The sequence below is a fragment of the Squalius cephalus genome, assembly GCF_949319135.1.
Source record: "Squalius cephalus genome assembly, chromosome: 19".
In the NCBI taxonomy this organism is placed as follows: Eukaryota; Metazoa; Chordata; class Actinopteri; order Cypriniformes; family Leuciscidae; genus Squalius; species Squalius cephalus.
Window position 1 is genome coordinate 11,665,683 of NC_137140.1, and position 23,872 is coordinate 11,689,554.

Sequence of the window (23,872 nt, forward strand, 5' to 3'; positions counted from 1 at the left end):
ATGAACCATCTCATCTCTTATTTTTCTTTCTTTGTTTTAATGCATCAAATAGAAATACAAAAAAAAAAAAAAAAAAAATCCAATTATGAAGTTAAGACTTTTTGGTCTGGACACCTTCTTGCCATTTCATTTTCCATGTAAAAAATAAATGAATAACAGTTTAAAAACGGAAAATTATAATTCGGCTTGATTTTGACTTTTTTGTTTGTTTACAGCTTGAATATTTTATGCACACATGTGGACGGCACTGAAACACCGCTTCTCAATGGTCACCCGCTCCATCTCGCTTTACAATGATCATTTTAACATTTTAACGTTTGTAAACAGCCTACCTGAATCGTGTCGATAGAACTTGGATCTGGCGCTTTCATGTTTTTTGTCTCATATGTCAAGTTCAAGGGGTCATAAAAACACAGACAGGAAAAAAATCTAAACCATTATGACTGTTTGTGAATAGCCGGTGTTATATTTAACACATGCCTGAACATAACCCAGCACAACCATGAAAAGTGCCCAAAATGGCAGGAAGCTCTCATTCTGTAATTTTTCCATGTGTCATAAACCCATATAGTCCCATGTGAATTTATGACCCATGTTTCATTTATATTTTAACCCTAAACATGACCACTGTTGCCCAAGAAATGTATATTTATAATTATTATAGCTTATATATATTATATATTAATATATTGCTTATATTCACACACACACACACACACAAACACACACACACACATATATATATATATATATATATAATATACTATACATGCATATAAAAGTTTATAATTTCTATGATTTTTGAATAAAGAATTTTGTATATGGAAAATGAGCGTATCTATTCATCATTGTTTTAAACCAGAAATGAAATATAAAGAATCTTTATGGTGTAAGTGACTGGTTTAAGTTGTTTAGTTAGTTTTTATTTTTTCATAACAGTGCAGGTTTAATTCGTTTGTGCTCAAATGTTCAGTGAGATTTGAATAGAATGAGTGAAAGAAATCAAGTTTGTTATGACTGGCAGAAATGGATGGATGATTTTCAAAATATCTTTAGTGTTTGCACTTTGAGGCTTAAGACTGTATTTCACAAGAAATAGTTCTATAGTACTGCTTTATTTACAAGCAGATTTAACATCTAATAGTTTTGTGTAAATGACAGCCATTCTTTTCTTCAGGAACACACCTGCAAAGTCTTGCACCTTTTTGCACTTGTTTACCTGTTCTGATCACATCAAGTGCTCTTGTTCTTTGCTATGATGCTCCAGTCTTAAAATGTAAAGAATATGTGTCAGTGTCATAAATGCAACTACAGAAGAGTTTTGTTTTATGCAGTTTGGCTTTCCAATGTGTTTTACTAAAAAATAATGCAACAATTTAACATCATTTACTCTTTGTCTTACATGCATATGCATTACTTGTAAATCTCTGTTTTTCAAATTATGAACTGTAAAAATGGTTTCATGGATTTAATTGATTTTTGATTTATTTTTATTTAATGAACTTTGAACCGTTTGTGTGATATGTTTTAGATGTGTTAGGATATAGAGACTCAATGAAGAGCAGATGCTTAATGACATTATTTTGAGAGATTACATGAACTCCATGAATGTCAAACATTTCACATTTATCAAATATCTAGAAGCTTATCATGATAATTGGGGAATTACCTGAGCTTTATATTCTAGAAAACTGTGTAAAATAGATATATTCCTATAATGTGACGTTAACGTGGCACCAACTGGGTAACAAGTAACTGAAGGTCTCTGAGGTGCAATGATCAATTTGGATGCAGAAGTCTGTATTTAAACTGATAAACACTTTTTCAGGGATATTTTATTTTGGCAATTTTGATATATTTGAAATTGAAATATCTCTGGACTACGTAATCTGAACTCTACCATGAAACACGTGCAAACATTTAATCTTGACATGCAGTGTTTACTACTGGACAGCACTTTTCACATTGTGAAATGCCTTAAATGTAAATGTCATAAAATTCCATGTTTTGTTTTTTTTGACGTTCGTTTTATACATGTTCCTTTTCTATGTCATCTACTTGATCTGTTAAATTTAACACTGGTGTCTGTAAATATTTTCAGAGACAGAAAAGTTTGAATAAATTATACATGCATATTGAAAGTTTATGAATAATTCAGTTCTTGAGAATTGTTGCCTCTGTGTCCTGAACTAGATAAAAGTTTGTTAGGAGTATTACTGAATTTCTTGCCAATTTCTGCATATTTGTGGCTTTAAAATCAGTCACATGGGCCAATTTTTTTAAATTGAGATTTATACAGCATCTGAAAGCTGAATACATAAGCTTTTCATTGATGTATGGTTTGTTAGGATAGGACAATATGTGGCCGAGATACAACTATTTGAACATCTGGAATCTGAGGGTAGCCAAAAATATAGCCAGAAAATCGCCTTTAAAGTTATCCATTTGTGTTCGCGATTGTGCTGCATTCACTCGCAAAAATAAATGTTTTATATATTTATGGTAGGAATTTTACAAAATATCTTCATGGAACATGATCTTTACTTAATATCCTAATGATTTTTGACATAAAAGAAAAATCGAGAATTTTGCCCCATACAATGTACTGTTAGCTATTGCCACAAATATACCCGTGCGACTTGTGACTGGTTTTGTGATCCAGGGTCACATTTCTCCTTGTATAGAACCTTTTTGGCATACAATTGAGTCAAGAGGGATCTATATATATATCTATCCAATTGAACTTTTTTTTTATAACACCTAACATCACTGCACTGGCTAAATCTAAACATAAATTCAGCAAAATTGTTATCCATGTTGGCACTAATGATGTCAAACTTTGTCAGTTAGATATCACTAAAATTAACATTAAAGAGGTGTGTGAACTTGCAAGTATGATGTCATACACCATATTATGCTCTAATCCCCTCCCTGCTTACCGTGGTGAGGAGAAACATAGGAGATCTATAGTTCGGCCTTGGGTGCAAACTGGTGGGACTGGACCCCGTGGTGAACAGACTGAGGGGAAATATAATACAAATGAACAATTTATAAAGCTTAGCTTGATGAATTTTAGATCTATTTCTACTAAAGCACTTATCGTTAATGACATGATCACCGATCACAACCTAGATGTGCTCTGTTTGACAAACCTGGCTAACCAGACGATTGCATTAACTTAAATGTCTCTACACCACAAAGAAAGGTCTAGTTTTCAAGTATAGTAGGCCACCAGGGCACCACACAGACTTTATCAAGGAATTTGCTGATTTTAGAGTTAGTACTGGATGTTAGATTGGCATTTTATAGACCTTCTAAACTATTGGAGTTGGACAACACATGTCAGTACCCACTCATTGTCATAATCATACTTTAATATTGTCACATTGATGACATTGAAATTCTCAACAAAAGTACTCTAAGTTCGGGCCAAATTCCATGCTCGGAGTCCTCTCCTTGGACAGTACGTCAAATACGCATATTTTACACTATATCTGATTATATTTAAGTGTGAACTCGTGAAATGGTATCTGTGCTGAATTCCATTTGGGATTTAGATCATTTCATCTCTATTGGTTTTACCGTGCAGCCTTTGATACTATCGACCACAACATTCTCTTAGGTAGACTCTAGTGGAATTCTAGTGGAATTGTGTCATATTTATTTGAAGATTATCAATTTGTGGCAGTAAACGAAGAGGTATGTCAATCAAAATTTCAGTCAGGTCACCTTTATTTATATAGTGCTTTTTACAATACAGATAGTTTCAAATCAGCTTTACAGTGATAACAGGAAAATAATGCAACAGAGTTTGTTTCTGCTGTACAGCAGATTTAGAAAATAGCGTCAGTATTGGGGGCCAGTTCTCCTCTGGCCAACGAACGAAGAGTGTGAGATTATGATTCAGGCAGCATTATAGGTCAGAAGTCAGATTGGATTAGAACATTCAGAATATTATTAAGTTCCATCTGGTTGAAGATCGAAGTTCAGTGTGGAGTACCACAAGGCTCAGTACTAGAACTGTTGCTTTTCACCCTGTACATGTTACAGACTACATGCTACTCATCCCATCAAATGCCAGCGTGATGTATCCTGATCTTCAAGCAAAAGGAGCTGGATGAATTGTTTTATGTTATCAATCCAGTCTGACTTGTGACGCAGCCAGGAATCATAAATCACACCATGTTCGTTCTTTTGTCAAGAGGAGAACTGGCCCCCTTACTGAGTCTGATTTCTCTCAAGTTTTTTTGCTTAATATCTAAATCGAATTTGTTTAATAATTGATGAATCCTGCAACATTAACACTGTTATTAAACTGAATTAAATCAACATTGAACTGACTTATATGAACTATTGTCTTCTGTAGAGCTTCTTATAGCTGAATTGATCTAATTTGATAATTAACTGAATCAACACTGAACTGACTTAAGCTGAATAATGAGACAATTGTCTTCTGCACAGCTGCTTTATAGCAGAATTTGAATTTGTCTCATTTTATACAGTATGGCAATGACAGATTTATTGTGTCTCCATATACAATACCTGGATGTTCCCAAAACAATTTTTTTTCCCACTGGCATTTTCTTTTCACTCAAGCTCTGTGACCAACAATAGATCATGATGATCTTCACAATTGAACCCTTATGTTTTGAAGGCTAAATACAATTGGCAGAAGTAAAAAGCTAAAAAGAATCTACACCACAGTTGATTGCCTTCAACATCATCATCATTAAGCTTCCATCAGCTCTTTCAGTCTTTATTTAAACATTTTCCTTGAAAGCTTAAGTTAGAGTAGTTTGCAAGAGTATAAACACAACAAGACTGTGAAAGCGGACTAGTAGATGAGTAGATTAGATGAGATGAGAAGAGTTTACCTGTTTAATGTCACCAATAGTCCCATTTAGCCACTTTTTCCAAGACAAGTAAAAGCTTCAAAAACACAAAGAGTGCTAAAACTCGTTTCTGGGTTCTGGCCTACAAAAACACTCTTCATCAGACCAAATAAAAAATAAATCTACTGAAAAGCATTTACATGTACACTCACCTAAAGGATTATTAGGAACACCATACTAATACTGTGTTTGACCCCCTTTCGCCTTCAGAACTGCCTTAATTCTACGTGGCATTGATTCAACAAGGTGCTGAAAGCATTCTTTAGAAATGTTGGCCCATATTGATAGGATAGCATCTTGCAGTTGATGGAGATTTATGGGATGCACATCCAGGGCACGAAGCTCCCGTTCCACCACATCCCAAAGATGCTCTATTGGGTTGAGATCTGGTGACTGTGGGGGCCATTTTAGTACAGTGAACTCATTGTCATGTTCAAGAAACCAATTTGAAATGATTCGAGCTTTGTGACATGGTGCATTATCCTGCTGGAAGTAGCCATCAGAGGATGGGTACATGGTGGTCATAAAGGGATGGACATGGTCAGAAACAATGCTCAGGTAGGCCGTGGCATTTAAACGATGCCCAATTGGCACTAAGGGGCCTAAAGTGTGCCAAGAAAACATCCCCCACACCATTACACCACCACCACCAGCCTGCACAGTGGTAACAAGGCATGATGGATCCATGTTCTCATTCTGTTTACGCCAAATTCTGACTCTACCATCTGAATGTCTCAACAGAAATCGAGACTCATCAGACCAGGCAACATTTTTCTAGTCTTCAACTGTCCAATTTTGGTGAGCTTGTGCAAATTGTAGCCTCTTTTTCCTATTTGTAGTGGAGATGAGTGGTACCCGGTGGGGTCTTCTGCTGTTGTAGCCCATCCGCCTCAAGGTTGTGTGTGTTGTGGCTTCACAAATGCTTTGCTGCATACCTCGGTTGTAACGAGTGGTTATTTCAGTCAAAGTTGCTCTTCTATCAGCTTGAATCAGTCGGCCCATTCTCCTCTGACCTCTAGCATCAACAAGGCATTTTCGCCCACAGGACTGCCGCATACGGGATGTTTTTCCCTTTTCACACCATTCTTTGTAAACCCTAGAAATGGTTGTGCGTGAAAATCCCAGTAACTGAGCAGATTGTGAAATACTCAGACCGGCCCGTCTGGCACCAACAACCATGCCACGCTCAAAATTGCTTAAATCACCTTACTTTCCCATTCTGACATTCAGTTTGGAGTTCAGGAGATTGTCTTGACCAGGACCACACCCCTAAATGCATTGAAGCAACTGCCATGTGATTGGTTGATTAGATAATTGCATTAATGAGAAATTGAACAGGTGTTCCTAATAATCATTTAGGTGAGTGTATATACCACTAGTTTATGTTGTATTACGCAGGCATTAAATTACAATAAACTGGTAATAACAATAAACACTGCTGTTATGGGGTTACTAATAAAGCTGCTGAGGAGAAACCTGTACATTTGACATCTTATCTCACTGCCATTATACTATATATTTTGTCCTCTTTAGGAAAGTCAAGGGAATGCAATACTGGATTTTTTTAATTTGCTTTTTCAGTTACAGCAAATGGGAATGTAAAAATATTTACTTTGGTCTCCCATGTACAGTAGATTTTTTTCCTTGCAGTATACTTTCCAAAAATGAAAGTGTAAAAAGGTGTTTTTGTAATTATGTGAATTTACATAAAGTATATAGTTCTTTCTCCCCAAAGCTGCAGTTCAGTTCTAAACACACACACACACACACACACATACACAATTGAATAAAAAACAAAGCATAATCACCAAGAAAAGTTATAGGCTAATAACACTACATGGTTCATACTGTATCTGTAAAGCTGCTTTATGTAAACATGTATATGTATTGTTACGCCTGTGGATATATTTTCCCCCCCTCATTTTTCATTTTCTCTCTCTCCCATCATTATCATTATCTCTCAGGTGCCTGGCTAACTGAATTCCCCCTTCCCCCCTCCCCCCTCCCCCTCCCCCCCTAATTCAGGAGATCCTCCCACTAATTATCAAGTCTTCTGTGATTGGCTCATCAGCACAGGAACATTGGATAAAAGAAGAGCTGAGTGGCTAAAGAAAGGTGGCTTTTTTCATATACTTGAAATAGTTTATTAAAAAAAATGCAAGAAATGTTCAAGTCTTTCTTTATTTAAGCTTCGTAATTTGCAAGTCTCGTCAACATTCCCAGTGTTTTTTGTAGATTAAAAAAAAAGAATTACATTGCATCTCGTCTGAGAAAAAGAACAGAAATGAGTTGTTTTCAACATTTCACTCACACGCATGCTGAGTAGATTCTATTTTTTTTGTATGGCAATTTAGACAAAATCACTGATGTGTCTACCTCTCCTCCATTCAGTTAGTTTAAGCTTCAGGTAAGCTATTACAAAATGTACACAGTCTGTATCACACCCTGGAAGACATTTCTCCAGGAATTCTTGTTTTTTATGGCAGTTGTAATACACAAATATACAATAAAACATTGCTACTCTTGAATGCTTTCGAAGTTTTTTTTTTTTTTTTTTACTACATATTGATACACAGTAGATACTTGTATTTGTGAAATTTGACAAATCATGACAAAAATTGTCTAGTACATTTGTGTTTTCTGTGTTACAAATACATTTAGACCTTTGCATACAGACAATAATAATATACATAAAAGAAACATTGTTCTGCTCTCTTGCTGTTGGCATTAATGTCGTCGTTTACAGCTGATACATTCTGAAAAAAATTATCTTCCCAAACATTAGTGACAGAAACATAAAAAAAAACCAAAGCTTTAATTTGCTGGCAGCCTGTTCTTGGCAATACAACAAATCATCAAGCAAGTCGTGGAAAGAAGAACATTTTTCTGGGATGTTTTTTTTTTTTTTTTTTCTACCACAGTGCTAATCGATGTTATTGAGATGTTTAATACAAACCACTGGAAATGAGATAGTGTCGCATCATTGAGGAAAATTCTTATTTGCAGTGAGCTTTAGCTGAACCTGATATTACTTAGATGTCATTGAATCTATCAATCAAATTGTCTAAAATTTATTACAAAGTATAATATTTCCATAATAACCCTAGACATAGAAATCTATAAGAAGTTTAAAAATCACACTCAAAGAGAAAACTTCTAAAACACTGGAACTCAGTGAATGAAAGACACAGTGATTTTAATGAAACGTTGGAATGTGACTGAAGGCAATATATTAAAAACACGTTATTGGCTACGTTAATAGATTGTCCTTAAAAAATTCCTCTCAGCATCTATCAAGTTGATGTTTTTTTTTTCACAGAGGTTCTTTAGTGGTCCAACAACATGCAACCTAAACTATCAGTTGGATGAAAACGTGGCTCAAGATGTAGGGTGGACTGCACTAGAACTTTTAACCCCAAAATCAATCAATCAATAAATACATTAAAATGAAAAAACCCATTCTTTGGAATCTTGCACATGCTCTATATTTGGTGTAGATGTGTGATTGTGTTTTTAAAGGACCCAATATATTTACATTATCAGATAATTAAAGACATATACAAATGTATACATGTCTTTAATTTAATACTGTATGTTCATATCTGATTTTTGGCTGTACTGTATTTGATAACATTACACATGACCACATGTACCTCCATAGTAACTTTTGGAACAGGCTGATCATTGGCGAATGTAACTTTGATTATGAAGTATTTTTGAAGGCACAGGAAAATACGACCAAACGTTTAGTCTGAAGAAATAAATATTGCTAATTAATCGTTACTTGATTCTACTAAAACAAGAGGCTGCATGGATACTTTTTAAATGACTAAGATGAGACAATATTTGCAAGCATGTTTTTATGGAAAAGCACCCAAATTCCTGTGATCACTGTAAAGTATCCACTGTGTATTATTCAGTAACTGGCTCATTCCTCTTCTACAGTACTTTTAGAAGATAAAATTAAATTAAATATTCCCAAAATATCCCCAACTGAGCAAGCCAAAGGCAACAAGAAATGTGATTATTAGAAATGTGATTACTTTTATTCATTTTTAAAACTTGAAAAGGTTAAAAATGCTTAAGTTGTAATTGAAGGTAGTTCTATAATAAAGTATATTAGACTCTTCTACAAATATGTTCTGATCTGTCTCAGTCTCTTAAACATTATTCAGCACAGCTTGATTATTTACACAATAATCATGAACAGGTCTCCATCATGCCTAACAAGTTAGAAATAAAGTTAAAGTTCTTGACATAGCCGAGAGACACTGGGGTTAGCTCATAAGAGGGTTTTAAAAAGTTAGTTTTTATATATATAGGCCTACTGCATATACTAAATTGTTATATCATCATACAGATTTTCAGAATGAAACTGTAAGTGAGCTACACTAACACACTCTTAGAAGAAAGGGTTCTATATAGAACCTTAAAAGGGTTCTGTCATGGAATCATTTTATGGATTTAGTTTTTAATTAATTCACTTTCATGAATTAAGCAGCTTGTAAACACTTTTAATGAAAAAGATTAAATAACTTGTTAAACATGAAAGTATTACAACATTTCTCCTTATGTAGAACCTTTTTGGCATAAAGCGTTCGGTAACACTTTATTTGACAGTGTACCTGTTACACATCTTGTAATAACATAGTAATAACGTTATATTATATATAATTACGAGCAACTAACCCTAATTACATAGTAAGTACATGTTGTTAATTAATATTACTCAGTACTTATTTGTAATTACACTAATAAAGTGTAACCGAGCATTCTTTAAAATTCCGTCAAGAATTCTACAACCCCACTGAACCTTTTTTCTAAGAGTGCAGAGCATCGCATCATCAAATCCAATGCTAATACGTCCTTTTTTTCCCACCAAAACTTCTTGAAGGATGATGTCATTTAAGAACTGGATTTTGATATAAAGTCTAACAGGATGGAAAATGATTGAAGAAAACTAATGTAATGTCCATCAGTACAATTTGTGAGTTTGATCTTTCAAACGTACAAGAGAGTAGAAATGACCCAGTCTGACTCTGCACCTTTTGTGTGTAAACGAACTGCCGCCCTACTGGTTTTCTGCTGGCTGTGCGCGAGAATCATGGAACATGAGCATGGAGCTGATATGCTGTTTTGTATGATTTATTGTAAATACAAATGTTTCTCTCCTCTAAAGTCTTGCTTGTTTCTGAATGTTTGAAACAAAAGTACTGTATGTCCATAAACTAAAAAAACTAAAATACAATTATCTATTATCTATCAAAACTAACTAAAAGTACTTTTAAAAATAAATAAAATAAAGTTAATAATTTGAACATGTAAAATGATAACCTTGATCCACACTGATAGGTGTGAATATAAAGTCTAAGAGCTCTGTGACATCAGCCAGCAGAACAGAAAAACAAAGTCACTATATGGTGGACACGATTGTTGTAAAATAAAAATGATTGGAAATATGACTTTGAGTATTGTTGTTTTGCCCATCTGTCAATGTTGTCTTCATTCTCGACCCCTATAAATTTGTTTGTGCTTTTATCTGACAGTGTTATTTTTTACAGTCGAAGGGCAAAATAGTGCTGTCATATACATTATATACATACATATGTATCCTCAGCTCAGTGTTCCTCATATAAGATTTACAAATTATACATATTTTACTAAAATTACCTGGCCTTGCCTCACTCAGCTATGTGCTTATGAAAAGTATATACTACATTAAACTCATACAAGCAATGCCTTATTTTTTGTTACATAAAAGTACATTCATATGGTTATGCATGTTTTTTGAACTATTATGGATGATATTAAAAGCAGTAAGAGTATAGATATCAGACTTGTATGAGGGTAAACATGGAATGCAAGCAGACATTCCATTGCAAGATATACATTTTTTTTAGGTAGATTTCTACTGGAAAATCCATATATATTTTGAGAGATTTTCTCCAAAATGCTTGGGGAAGAATCTGTCTATCCGCATGGAACAATTTGAAAAGTCACGGCTTCTCAGTGTCTGTTTCGATTAATGTGGCAGCTCGCTGATTAGGACCAGTATAATACATAACAATTTCTAATAATTTTAATAACATTTTTGTTTTTGTGGAAAAAATAATGAACTGATAATTCTGACTATTGACCTGAAGGGATGCGTCTCGAGGCGCCATGTTTGAATATGCAGTAATATATTTGCATATAGCGCACAAGCAATCTCGATGGTGCTTTTAGGTCCTTTTCCGGAACTCAACAATGTGACATTTCTGCTCAACATCTCATTTTGTGCTCCGCAAAAGAAAGAAAGAAAGAAAGAAAGAAAGAAAGAAAGAAAGAAAGAAAGAGAAAGAAAGAAAGTCATATGTAAGGGTGATGACTTTTTTTCATTTTCTGTGCTAGGTTTAAAAGACCAAAACTGATTACTAATAACTAACATCTTCAAAACTGAAATCAGTTTAAGAATGTTACCATGGGATGTACTGGAGTGTTTCGAGGCAACAGGTGACAGGCAGTAACAGGAAGTGGAAGAGACAGAAGGGAGTGACACTGGAGTTTGGTGAGAGAGTGGAAGACATTGGTAGTTTCTTCTGTTTCCCTCAAAGTTTAAAGAACACAGCGCAGAAGCACAGGAGAGCAGATGACATGCTTTATCCCCCTCCAGATCTGAAGAATAGACACAGAAAAGGAAAATATAGGAAGAGAAAGAATATGTTAAATGATGCAATTCACTATGTATCGTAGTTTATATTCTTTATTTGCCTCCAAAATGAAGACCACACGAGTAACTTCAAATACTTCAAAAGTTACTGAAGCAATTATATGATTAAAATGGCAAGGGTAATTTATTGTTCACAGTTCAAATATATACGTTTTATGAGGTTATGGGATTGTTTCTGATCCAATGAGGTCTGCATTATATCTACTAACTGGAAATCGTGAATAAATGTGCTGTCTAATTATTGGTATATTGATATGAATATGTAAAAAACATTTTTGGTCACACTTTGTATTAGGTGTCTTTAATTGCTATGTATTTACATAAAACATTTTTATGTTAAGAACAATGACTTATTGTGTTAGGTTAAGGTGTAATGGAAGGGTTAACATTGTAATTGCAGAACTAATGACAGCTGCAATTATATGCAGGTCATTTAAAAATAAAAGTACAACGTACAATCGTATGTACACGATAAGTACATTATATAAAATTATGAATTTAAATGGTAAAGACACTTAATATAAAGTGGGACCACGTTTCTTTCTATCTTTCTTTTAAAAAAATAAAATAACAAACTAAATGGAGAAACTAAGATGTGAAAAAACAGCTGGTGTGATATATGCTAGGTGGACATGGGTGTAAGATATCACATGTCTTGATGGGCGGGTTCATACCTTCCTCTTCTGATATTTCTGTTGTCAAGAAAGAAAACAGAGAGAAAACAGAGGACTGTATTTGTGTATCTGTATTTGTCACATTAAAACACTGTGCTGCATTTACAATAACAATAAGACAAACAGTCAAGATAATTAAAGGGGTCATATGATGCTGTTAACAGAATAGGGTAACATGTTTTAATGTTCAAAAAACACATTATTTGCACATAGTGTTCATTATTTTAGTACCTATTATGCAAGTACAAAGCCCCTCCTTCCGAAAACTCCACAGTGCTCTGACTGGCCAGCTGACCCAGTGCAAAAACCTCGAATGTGTGTCGGAAATGTAACGTCCCTTACCATAATTGTGAGCTTCAGGTTCCAAGGCTATAAAGGGGTGGTTGAATATGATTTCACTTTTAATGTTGCAGTTTGAGCATAAACAACATCTGCAAAGTTATAATGCTCAAAGTTCAAAGCAAATGGAGATATTTTCTTTTAAAGAATTTCTTTTTAAGGACTACAACAAACAGCTGGTAGGGACTACACTGCATTCCTCCCAGGTAAGTGACATCACCAACCCTAAAATTTACATAAACCCGCCCCTGGGGACGCGATTTATAGATTATCAAGACAGAATATGCTAATCAAGTACTAGAAGATAACTAGCTACACATAAGCTACATAAATACACAAGGATAACTACACATAAGCTACATAAATTCACCAACTAACCATTCAGAAATGTTGTCTACATGTTGTCACTTCTTCTTGAGTCTCTCCATCTTTCTGACTTCGGTTTGAACATAAAAGGCTAAAAGTGTTTGAAATTTTCAGTGCATGTGTGTGTGAGGTAAAAGGACACAAGCTCTTGAAGCTCCGCCTCTGTGCCGGGAGCAGCAGCTCATTTGCATTTAAAGGGACAGGCACAAAAACGGTGTGTTTTTGCTCACCCTCAAAAAGTGACAATATTAACATGCTATATAAAAATATCTGTGGGGTATTTTGAGCTAAAACTTAACATACACATTCTGGGGACATCAAAGACTTATTTTACATCTTGTGGAGAGGGCATTATACCACCCCTTTAAGTAATTGTAAACACACAGTTAATAATGTCGACGGTATTACCACACGAGTTCAATCCAGAGTCAGATTCTGAAAGGATCGGGCAGATAGACCAGAACCAAGCACGACTTAAGCAGAGAGTTTCACAGTGGTGAGTTTTTATCTCTTACCTTTCAGATATGATTTTACATGGTTTCATTTGTCTTCTTCACCCTAACAACTTTATGTCCTGAAGTGACAGCATAAAATACTGTTTAAAAAAAATACTGAAGTGTATTTTTCTAGTTTATTTAGGTGTGAGCAGCCAGCATTGTACGAGCTGGAATCTGTATTCTGTAAAAAGTGCTGTACACAAGCTAACTTTTGGGTTGTACTGCTCAGGAACAGCATTATAAATAAATCTTAACCACTGGTTTTGCTTTTGCATCCTAAAAACACAGCGTTTACATCTGGACTTTAATAAAGACGTTTTAGGCAGGTCTGGATTAGTGTTTAAATCTTTAGTGGGAGACTACGAGCTTTGTAAGATCTTGTAAATGCACAAACAGAAACATTACACAAGCATCCTATGACCCCTTTAAAATTATTTATTGAAGTCTATTTTAAGTGATAGGTACAGAGCCCCTGAGGGGACCTGTGCAAAAAAAAAAAAAAGAAAGACTTTCGCGTGCGCACGAGAAAGTTTCGCGTGCTCACGCGTTACAATTTCCGGTTTGGTTATAGTGTCATTACTACACATGTGGGAAAAGGAATGAGATGAGAGTGTGCTTGGAGCATGCCTCCAGAGATTTGTCTTATTATAGGGAGTTTGCATTTGAGATTGTTTGTGGACTGTGCTTTACTGCAAGAAAAAAAGCATGAATATCACATTAAATGAATATCAGGTCCCACATCATGGATTACATAATCAGAGAGTAGCCTATTTCTTTTCGTTTTGATTGTTTCGTTTAAAGACATTTCAAGCTTTCTTCAGATGTATTTCTCATGTCTGTGAGGCATACACTGAGTTTCAGTTAATTTATGATGAGATGTGCTCCATTTCACGAGCAATGTGACCGCGGCGGGCTTCCATGATTATATTGTCTGCTATATATTTGCTATATATTAAATACAGGCAATTGGTTGATGAAAAATTGATTAAAATTAAGATACAATTTATACAAAACGAAATTCACTTTAAACAAAGGCTTTCTACAAAACAAAACTTAATGAAGTTTTGTTTTGTAGAAAGCCTTTGTTTGTTTTGTATAAATTGTATCTTAATTTTAATTAATAGTACGGACAATACAGTAAACCACAAAAACATTTTTTTTATATATGAATAAAGCATAAATAATTTATACTGAATGAGGAAAATGCTACTTGAACATATATTTTTGAATGTAGTTTGTTGTGGATGCCTTACTTGAAGCCCCAGCCAGTTCCTCCCAGTACTATAGCTGCCAGCAGTATCGCTCCTGCTATGGAGCCAATGATGATGTTTGTACCGCTCGGACCTGTGGACAGACAGGTAAAGGCATATCTGTCACGTGGGTTTCAGTTATATTCTCGTTTTTTGTTTTTATTCATGACTTTTATTTTGTCAAGTGCTTTCATTTTGAAAACCCATCTTCCTGTTAACTGTACTGATTAGTTTTAGCTTCATGCTCCCTGGAACAGGCGGCAGTGACATCTTGTGGTAACATTTGGTTTTGTTATTTGTTTATTTGAGATGTGAAGAACCTGCCTCTCAAAGGCAATCAATGTTTCTAAATATCGGCTTTCATTTAGTGGAACAGGACAATTTTTTTCCAAACTATGGAATTTAATGGGGTCCATCTAATGTTTTGTTTCCCATATTCTTCAAAATATCATCTTTTGTGTTCATACAGGTTTGGAACAACTTGAGGGTGAATCAATGTTTACAGAACTTTCCTTTTTGGGTGAACTATCACTTTAAGTAAAGACCTCTTAAAGGAATAGTTCACTTCAAAATGAACATTCTGTCATCCTTTACTCACCCTCAAGTTGTTCCAAACCTGTATGAATTTCTTTCTTCTGCTGAACACAAAGGAAGATATTTTGAAGAATGTTGGTAATCAAACAGTTGATGTGCCCCATTGACTTCTATAGTATGAAAAAAAAAAAAAATACCATGGAAGTCAATGGGGTACATCAACTGTTTCAAGACATTCTTCAAAATATCTTCTTTTGAGTTCAGCACAAGAAAGAAATTCATACAGGTTTTAAACAACTTGAGATTGAGTAAATGATGACAGAATTTTCATTTTGAAGTTAATGCGTTTAATATAAATGTATATTCATGAGTGCACTTGATCATATAATCCGAGAGCATGCTGTCCATTACTGGAAATTGAATGTTGAATTGAGATCCGATCCGGAGAAATCATCATTGGAGGATGATAGGCTGAGTTACTGTTTATATACCCTTGAAGCGTGATTGGCTGGATTAGATGAACAAGCACCTCCCAAACATATGTCATGATGTTTATCTATAATACATTTTCATTTAATTGTAAATAATTTGTGTACAATAGGGTTGTAACGGTATACATATATATATATATATATGCATCCATCTATTCTCCAAACTCCTTATCCTCTCTCCTTATCCTCTGTAGGGTCATGGTATATATTTATAATAATAATTACTGTATACTTACATTAAATATTTTCTATTAGGGCAATATACATATCAGGGATGCTGCTTCTGTGGATTGTTTTAAGAGACTTCTTAAGACACATCTTTTTAGTCAAGCTTTTAATTTATAAACTGTTTTTTTTGTTTTTTTTATACTTATTTTTTACTGCAATGTTTGATTGTTTGACTATTTTGTTCTGTATGCTGTAGCGCTTTGAGTATGTGAAAGGCGCATTATAAATAAAATGTATTATTATTATTATTATTATTATACATCACTTTTATGGAGATTCTAGTTTCCAAATTTTTTAATACAAATTCTACAGTTTTCCATTCACTATCACTCCTACTCTGCGATTAGGGAAATAAAAAAAAAGTCTCAAGTTTTCATACAATAATGTCTGCAATGTATTTACATCTGTGTCCCACCCCAAGCATTTTTTTAATGTATATTAAGATTTTTCTTTATATGGTGCTGAGCGCTACACGTCCACCTTAATAAAAAATTAAGTTAGTGGCTCTCACAATTGTGTCCACTGGACCCCATCCTCACCTGAACCAAACCCCCCTCAGCATTCACAACAAGGACAACGAATCCCCCCTTTTCTTCTGACACTTTTCCCATGGACACGATTTATCCCCATTTTGAACATACATTTTATCTTTATTTTAAGTTAAATAGACACCTGTGGCCCTTACGATCCCAGTTACACCACTACACATGCTAGTATTACATTCGGAACACTGAATGTGTGGTGTTGTGAACCTTTGTATTTCTCAGGACCGTCTAGAGGCTGGGGGTCTGGAATGGGGTCATACACACTGCAGTCCTTCCCAGTGTAGTCGGAGTCACAGATACACTTCACCTCATTACTGCACGTCTGGAAAGGAGAGGCAGAAAATATCTAGATAAGCCAAAACCTGGAAAAAAACATCTTGGCTCACATTATTACAGTATAACAAAACTATCTGGAATAGCAGTCAAAGTTACAATGAGAATTAAGGATGAATGACAATTTTGTTACTTTATGTCACATGGTGAAATCGGCTATTTTTCACTTCAATGTTTTCTGCTTACAACAAAACCAACCGTTGTCTAAATCGCTTAATTACTTTGTCCCTGCGTGAATATAGTTATTTCTAATATCCAGAGTATCACCCGTATCATCGTTTTATATCGTCATATCACCCAGACCTAAAACTTGCTCTGTGGTAAAGCTATAAGGCATTGCAGACATACAGTATCAGTATGAATTTCTGTGAAGCTGCTTTGAAACGATGGGAAAGTGCTATACAAATAAATTTGACTTGACTTGACATGGCGTAAAAACTAAGTAAAAAGACATGCTTTTCTTACATCCTTATATTTTCCATGTGTGTGGACCTCATAATCATCATTAAAAATCTAATTTTATTTTTACATAAAAGTATTTAAAGCAACATTAAGGAACTTTTCCTCTTCGGTCGCCCTACAGATTGGAAGCGGAATTGTCCATTACCGCTGTCGTAAATAATTTCGCTGCCCGCAGCCTACCGTCGCACGCACGCTCGCTGTTTATCCAGCACCGGCTTTGAATGAACGATGTCCACAGACAAGGTAGAGTATGTTGCATGATTTCATGAAAGCATGACATATTGCGACATCAGAAATGAAGAAAAACTAAATAATGACTATTGTAATGCTTGACATAAAGCAAGTCAAATTTGTAGTTTTCTTATGTCTCATTCGACCCGGTTTGGCAAACTTGCATAGTGTGGTTAAAGCAGATATAGGGCCGCAAAGTAAATCCAGAAGTGCCTTTCACCCTGTTACGACTTGATGAACCACTGATTTGATTTTGGAAACATTATTTTAAGGTAAAAAATGTTACTTAGTGTTGCTTTAAGTCACTTCTGACAATCTGAACTGACCATAGCATGTCAGAACAAGGTTCATAAGAGGCTTTATAACTTTTACACACAGCCATAAGGGTCTACAAGGATGATACTTTCCTGTTTTGTGGTTTTCTTGTCACATGGCAACAAAATGGATTCCTCCATATTTGTTATGCCATACATTGTAAGATAATAAGAAAAGATTATACCAAATGACTTTGGGTGTACAGTAGTACACTGAAGCGCTATATAAATCCTTATTTCATTTCATATAAAATATTAGGAGTGGAAGATATTAAATGAGTTTGACTGAAAAGCAGCTCTGTAGGCAAGGCAAGCTTATTTATATACACTGAAAAAAATGATTCATTGACTAGTTGAATTTACTAAAAAAAAATATGTTAATTGGTTCCACATAATTCATTTTAGCTACATTTAAACCAATGCATTACGTTGAACTAAGTTCAGCTTAATGCATTTGTTTAAATGTAGCTAAAATCAATTGTGTGGAACAACTTACGATATTTTTTTTTAGTAAATTCAATGATTTCAGTAAATTCATTGAATTTACTAAATGTTTTTATCGTAAGTGGTTCCACACAATTGATTTTAGCTACATTTAAACAAATGCATAAAGTTGAACTTAGTTCAACGTAATGCATTTGTTTAAATGTAGCTAAAATGAATTATGTGGAACCAATTAACATAATTTTTTTTAGTAAATTCAACTAGTCAATGAATCATTTTTTTCAGTGTAGCACATTTCATACAGTTGTAATTCAAAGTGCTTTACAGAATATACTGTATATAAATACTTTTTAAATAGTAAGAAAAGAAAGGAATAAATTAGTTACAATTAAACAAAGATTACATAAAAAATATCTGCCAGGTATTTTGGTCCAAGGCCATTGTTTTCAGGCGTTGTGTAGGCTGTACTAAGTACACGATCACAAAGAATAACAAAAGGAGTCTTCAATAATAAATTCCGCAAGAACACACAGGAGAATCATGGGGGAGAAGCTCAGGAAATAACCACACTTAAAATAAACAATGCCGGACAATGAAACAAAAGAAACTGAGGGCTTAAATACAAGAGAGAGTAATCAACTGAACAGAAACAGGTGTGTGGAGCTAATTAACAACAAAGGGGTTGAGTAAATACTGTACCATGATGGTATAGTTGTCAACATTAGAAGTGGATCAAAACCTTTCATCAAAGTTATACATGAATTTTGAACAATTACCGGTCTTAGGACAACTTTGATGAACTTTTTTGATCCACTTGAAATGTTGACTACTGTAGTTGAACAAACTGAATTTCATGTAAGCACTGACATAGGGAGTTTATGGGACTGAAGTCGCTTTGTGATTGAGCTAGGTAGATTTGGGTGTCATCTGCATAGCTGTGATAAGCAATATTGTTGTTTTGAATGATATGGTATGATATGAGAGCATATAAAATTGAAGAGTAGAGGCGCAAGTTTTGAATGTAATTAAATGAACTTTATAGTTTTAGATCAGTATACTATAGTTTATTAGTACTACTAATGTTTTTCAGACAATGGTGAATGAATAAATCCAATCTCTCTTTTCACTCTCTTTTGTTTTACCACAGTATTCGTTATTAAAGTAGAATTTTATTTTGGACTTTATACAGAAGAATGTGAATCAAGGGTAAGTTCACCCAAAAATATCAATTATTTACTCACTCTCATGTCATTCCAAACCCTTTTGCTAATCTTAGGAACACAAATGAAGATATTTTTAATATTCTCACATCATTTTTGTCCATCCATTGAAAGAACATAAAAAGTTCATGAAGACATTGAAAAAGTAATCCATATGCATCAAGTCGTTTAACCCATGTACACAACCGCTTTTGTTCACATATAAGCATTGATCAACGCGCATAAATGGATCACATCAAATATGTACTTGCATGACACACAAGAACAAACCTCACTGATTCTCACGTCAAGCACGCAGGTTTATGTTGTCTTTATGTACTTTTTTAAGCCTGAAAATGTTGATTACATAGACTTTCAATGGATAGAAAAAAGGATAAGAGAATATAAAAAATATATGTTTTTGTGTTTTGAAGATGAACGACAATCTTGTAGGTTTGGGATGACATGAGGGTGAGTAAACAATCCCTTTAAGAATGAGTCTACCCTTTTGTCAAATGTAACGTTGCATATTTTATATGTGTCACTGCATCTCATTTAAAAAAACAGCACTGACCTCAAAACAGACAGTATGTGACTGTGATATTAGATTTGTCAAAGATGAGCAGCTCACCCCGTGATCAGAGCACACTTGAGAGAATGTTGAACCGGGACAGGATGACAGGTTGAAGGTGGTTACCGGCAGACAACGATGGTCCAGGCACATCATATTAGGACCACATGGTGTGCCGTCCTCTACGTACCCGAGATCAGTGCCGTCCTCTAGCACTGCATGACCCCCACTGAACACACACAAACAACAGCTCAGTGTTACACACAAACACACACTGCAAATGTGATTTTGTCATGTGAGACAGTTCTGGGAGGTCATTATACCAAATCATTCTGATGACAGACTTTGGCTCAGGCATTTCAGAATCATCAAACCAACATTTGAGATGCTGTGCAATAAAATTAGTCTGCTGGATAGTCCAGATCGCATTTAGGCAACTGTTTAGGCAAAGTCACGGGAGTTTTTAGTTGCGCATCGAGGGATTCATTTGGTAAATGTGTTTACATCATAGTTTATGCACATCTTCTTATTGGATAATAAATTTATCACTTTGAAAATTCTTACAATCTCATCCATACATTTTTTACAATTTGCTTATGCCTCACCTATAGTTAATTTTAGGTGTGGACCTTTCTAAAAAATCATACGTTTTCATTCAAAACACATTTTCTAATGGGATAAGGTTATTTACTTAAACTAAAAGAACTTTTTTTTTATTTGACTGTGCCTTAAAAATGTGAAGGATTCTGAAAAACCATAGACAAGCGAAAAGACCTCCATCTGACCCAAAACCCCAGAGTATTCTAGTTGTCCTAAATTCACCTTAACCAGTATTCTGTTTTCCAGTAAAAATATCTGAGCATGCTTCAAATAAATTAATTATACAGAAGAAGAAAATATATGCATTTACCGACAATCCAGGTACTTGTTCTGATGGTAGATGGTGAGACTTGTGATTTCTCCATGTGAGTCTCCATACCGTGGTTTCACTGTGATATTAGTGCACAATAAAAATCCGCACAACACATCCCTGTGAAAGAAAACACACGACAGTGAAAGACAGATAAAGAGGAAAGAGAAGGATTGTTCCAGCAAAGAAAGAAACGATGCCACTGAAAAGGTTGTGAAGCTGTGTTCTGGTTGTTACTCACTGTTTATTGCACTGAATCCAGTTGCGTGAGCTGCTGTCCTGACCGCAGTTGCCACGCTCCGTACCCTCGATGTTCAGCTTCTCATAACACATGCGATCTGCTGCATCTAATGGCACACACGGTCAAATAACTGAGCATTGTGCATGTGCAATTTCAGTATTAGAATTAAACAAGTGAAGTGTACATGATTCACAAAGGCACTGATTCCTTATTCCTTACATGACATACCTGATATGTTTGTATTCACTAATAATTGTGATTTATAGAATTTTCCTGTAGTTAGGAAGAGAAGTATCCATTTTTCTCTAAATGACTTTATCATTTAGTATGGATTTGTATGAAGTTTATTTTTCATAGATCTTTCTATCATTGTTACAATTTAGTGATTTTTATTTATTTATTAAACATTACTATACACTTTAAAAAATATGGTAAATGTGCAGTAAAAATACATGATGAATTTACAGTAAAAACAAAATGCCCACTTTGGTTGCCAGAATTTTAACTTAAAAAATTATGGGATGGCATAGTGTATATTTTTACAAATAACCAAGCCACAAAAATATATTTTTACCTTAAAATTTACTGAAAACTACCATTATAATACAGATAGTACAACAGAACAGGCACATGCTGAATAAGAGAATGGCCTGTCCATAATACATGGCCTAATCGCTGTACAGTGTCATGCACACAAAGACAAAATACCATTAGGGTAACATGCATGAGATGAAAATAATGCAATAAACATTAACTAAATAACAGAAACTGTAACACAAAACACCCTAATGTACATTACTAATAACACAAATAAGAAGAAACTAAATTATTTATATAATGTAAACAGTAAACATGTCATGTGCCACACACAAACTTCTAGGAAAGGTTTCTACAGTAGCCTTTTTAGTTTTTTTTTTGGTTACAATTACAGTTAAAATTTTAAATAATCTTTTACAGTGAATCTTTTAACAGTCTTATCCAGGATAAAAAAATGAACCAGGGTGCAGGGACGAAATGCTACCAAAATATGTCTGAGAAATGTCAATGTCCAGGGCAAAAATATTCCTATAGTGAATTTGTCTGTTTTTATTTAACCTTTCATATGTTTCATTATATTTTATTCTATTGATGGGTTTAGTAGTTTAGTGTTTCTGCAGACAGAGTAGTGACCTGTAACTATTAGGTTTGTTATGCATTTACTGTCTCTGTCTCAGAGACATACATTTCTTAATTATTTACAGCTACTGCATTTGACAATGATTTGATTTTATAGACAACAGCCATAATCATCCATGTACAAAATGTATGTTAACTAAATTGATACATTGCCCTTTTTAAGTACTGGGCATAACATGATACTTATTAAATTGACATAAAATTACTTCAAGTAACATGTGACACTTTCCATGACAAATATAACTGAAAAATTATCCTTTCCCATTCTGGGTGAAACCCTAGGTATTTATTTGAAACAGTGGCTAAATTAACAAGAAATAAAGCTTCAACTTCAAACGTTTCCAAACAGCACAACAGTAAAGACTTGATGATTTTTTTTACTTGCAAGATTGATATTATTAAAGAGAAAAATATTACCATGCAACGTCTAAGTATCAGGTGACGTGCTATAGACTCCCTGAGGAAAAATTCCATTCTTCCTCTCCTATAGCAAAGAATCATTTGTCTAAACTTGTTAAATCATCAAAATCAACAACATTAATGTTAGACCCTATACCGACTAAGCTAAAACCTTAAAGGTGACTATTATTAAACCTCTTATTAAAAAAACGCAACTTGATCCTAGAACTAGTTAATTACAGACCGATCTTGAATCTCCCTTTTCTGTCAAAAGTACTGGAAAAGGCAGTATCCTCACAACTGTGTTCCTTTTGTAGAAAGAAATGGTATCTGAAAGGATTTCCAGTCAGGATTTAGACCGTATCATAGTACTGAGACTGCTCTCATTAGAGTTACAAATGATTTGCTCTTATCATCCGATCGTGGTTGTATCTCTGTATTAGTGTTACTCGATCTTAGTGATGCATTTGATACTATGGAACACAACGTTCTTTTGAATAGACTCAGCAATTACACTGGCAATAGTGGAACTGCATTGGCATGGTTCAAATCATACTTATCTGACCAGTATTAATTTGAAGAGATGTCATATTGATCACAAGTTCAGTATGGAGTACAGCAAGGCTCAGTACTAGGACTGTTGCTTTTGCTATGTACATGGTACTCTTATATGATATCATTAGGAAGCATAGCGTTCCTTTTCACTGTTATGCTGATGATACTCAGCTGTATATTTCTTTGCCCTGACAAAACATACCTATTCACAATATTGACAGAATGCATAGTTGGTATAAAGAAATTGGATGACTAGTAATTTTAGTCTATAGTAAAAAGGTTTTAATTATTGGACCAAAAATCTCTGCACGTAATAACCTAGAATACGGTCTAACAATTGATGGCTGCTCTGTCAAGTCATCATTGCCAGTTAAGAACCTGAATGTGCTATTTGATACCAATCTTTCATTTGAAAGCCACATTTCTAGCATCTGTAAAACCACATTTTTCCACCTTAAAAATATATATAAATTACAACAATTTTCAGCTTTCAGTGAAAAATGCATAACAGT

The 23,872-nt window shown here is 34.4% G+C and overlaps 1 protein-coding gene across 2 annotated transcripts in view; it reads right to left on the reverse strand.

Moving 5' to 3' along the window:
- Positions 1 to 7,019: 7,019 nt before the first annotated feature.
- The window catches only part of adam11 (ADAM metallopeptidase domain 11), a 68,333-nt gene continuing 51,480 nt past the window's right edge, over positions 7,020 to 23,872 (reverse strand). Inside the window, exons 21-27 of one of the 2 annotated variants that reach the window (XM_079851881.1) lie at positions 21,231 to 21,336; positions 20,990 to 21,109; positions 20,140 to 20,308; positions 16,733 to 16,847; positions 14,731 to 14,821; positions 12,276 to 12,293; positions 7,020 to 11,546 (exon numbers count right to left, since the gene is read on the reverse strand). In XM_079851881.1, the coding sequence (XP_079708007.1) occupies positions 11,531 to 11,546; positions 12,276 to 12,293; positions 14,731 to 14,821; positions 16,733 to 16,847; positions 20,140 to 20,308; positions 20,990 to 21,109; positions 21,231 to 21,336 (635 nt within the window). In that variant the 3' untranslated portion in view covers positions 7,020 to 11,530. Of the gene's footprint in view, positions 11,547 to 11,617; positions 12,294 to 14,730; positions 14,822 to 16,732; positions 16,848 to 20,139; positions 20,309 to 20,989; positions 21,110 to 21,230; positions 21,337 to 23,872 lie in introns of those variants that run through there. The other variant, XM_079851880.1, reaches the window with a different exon arrangement.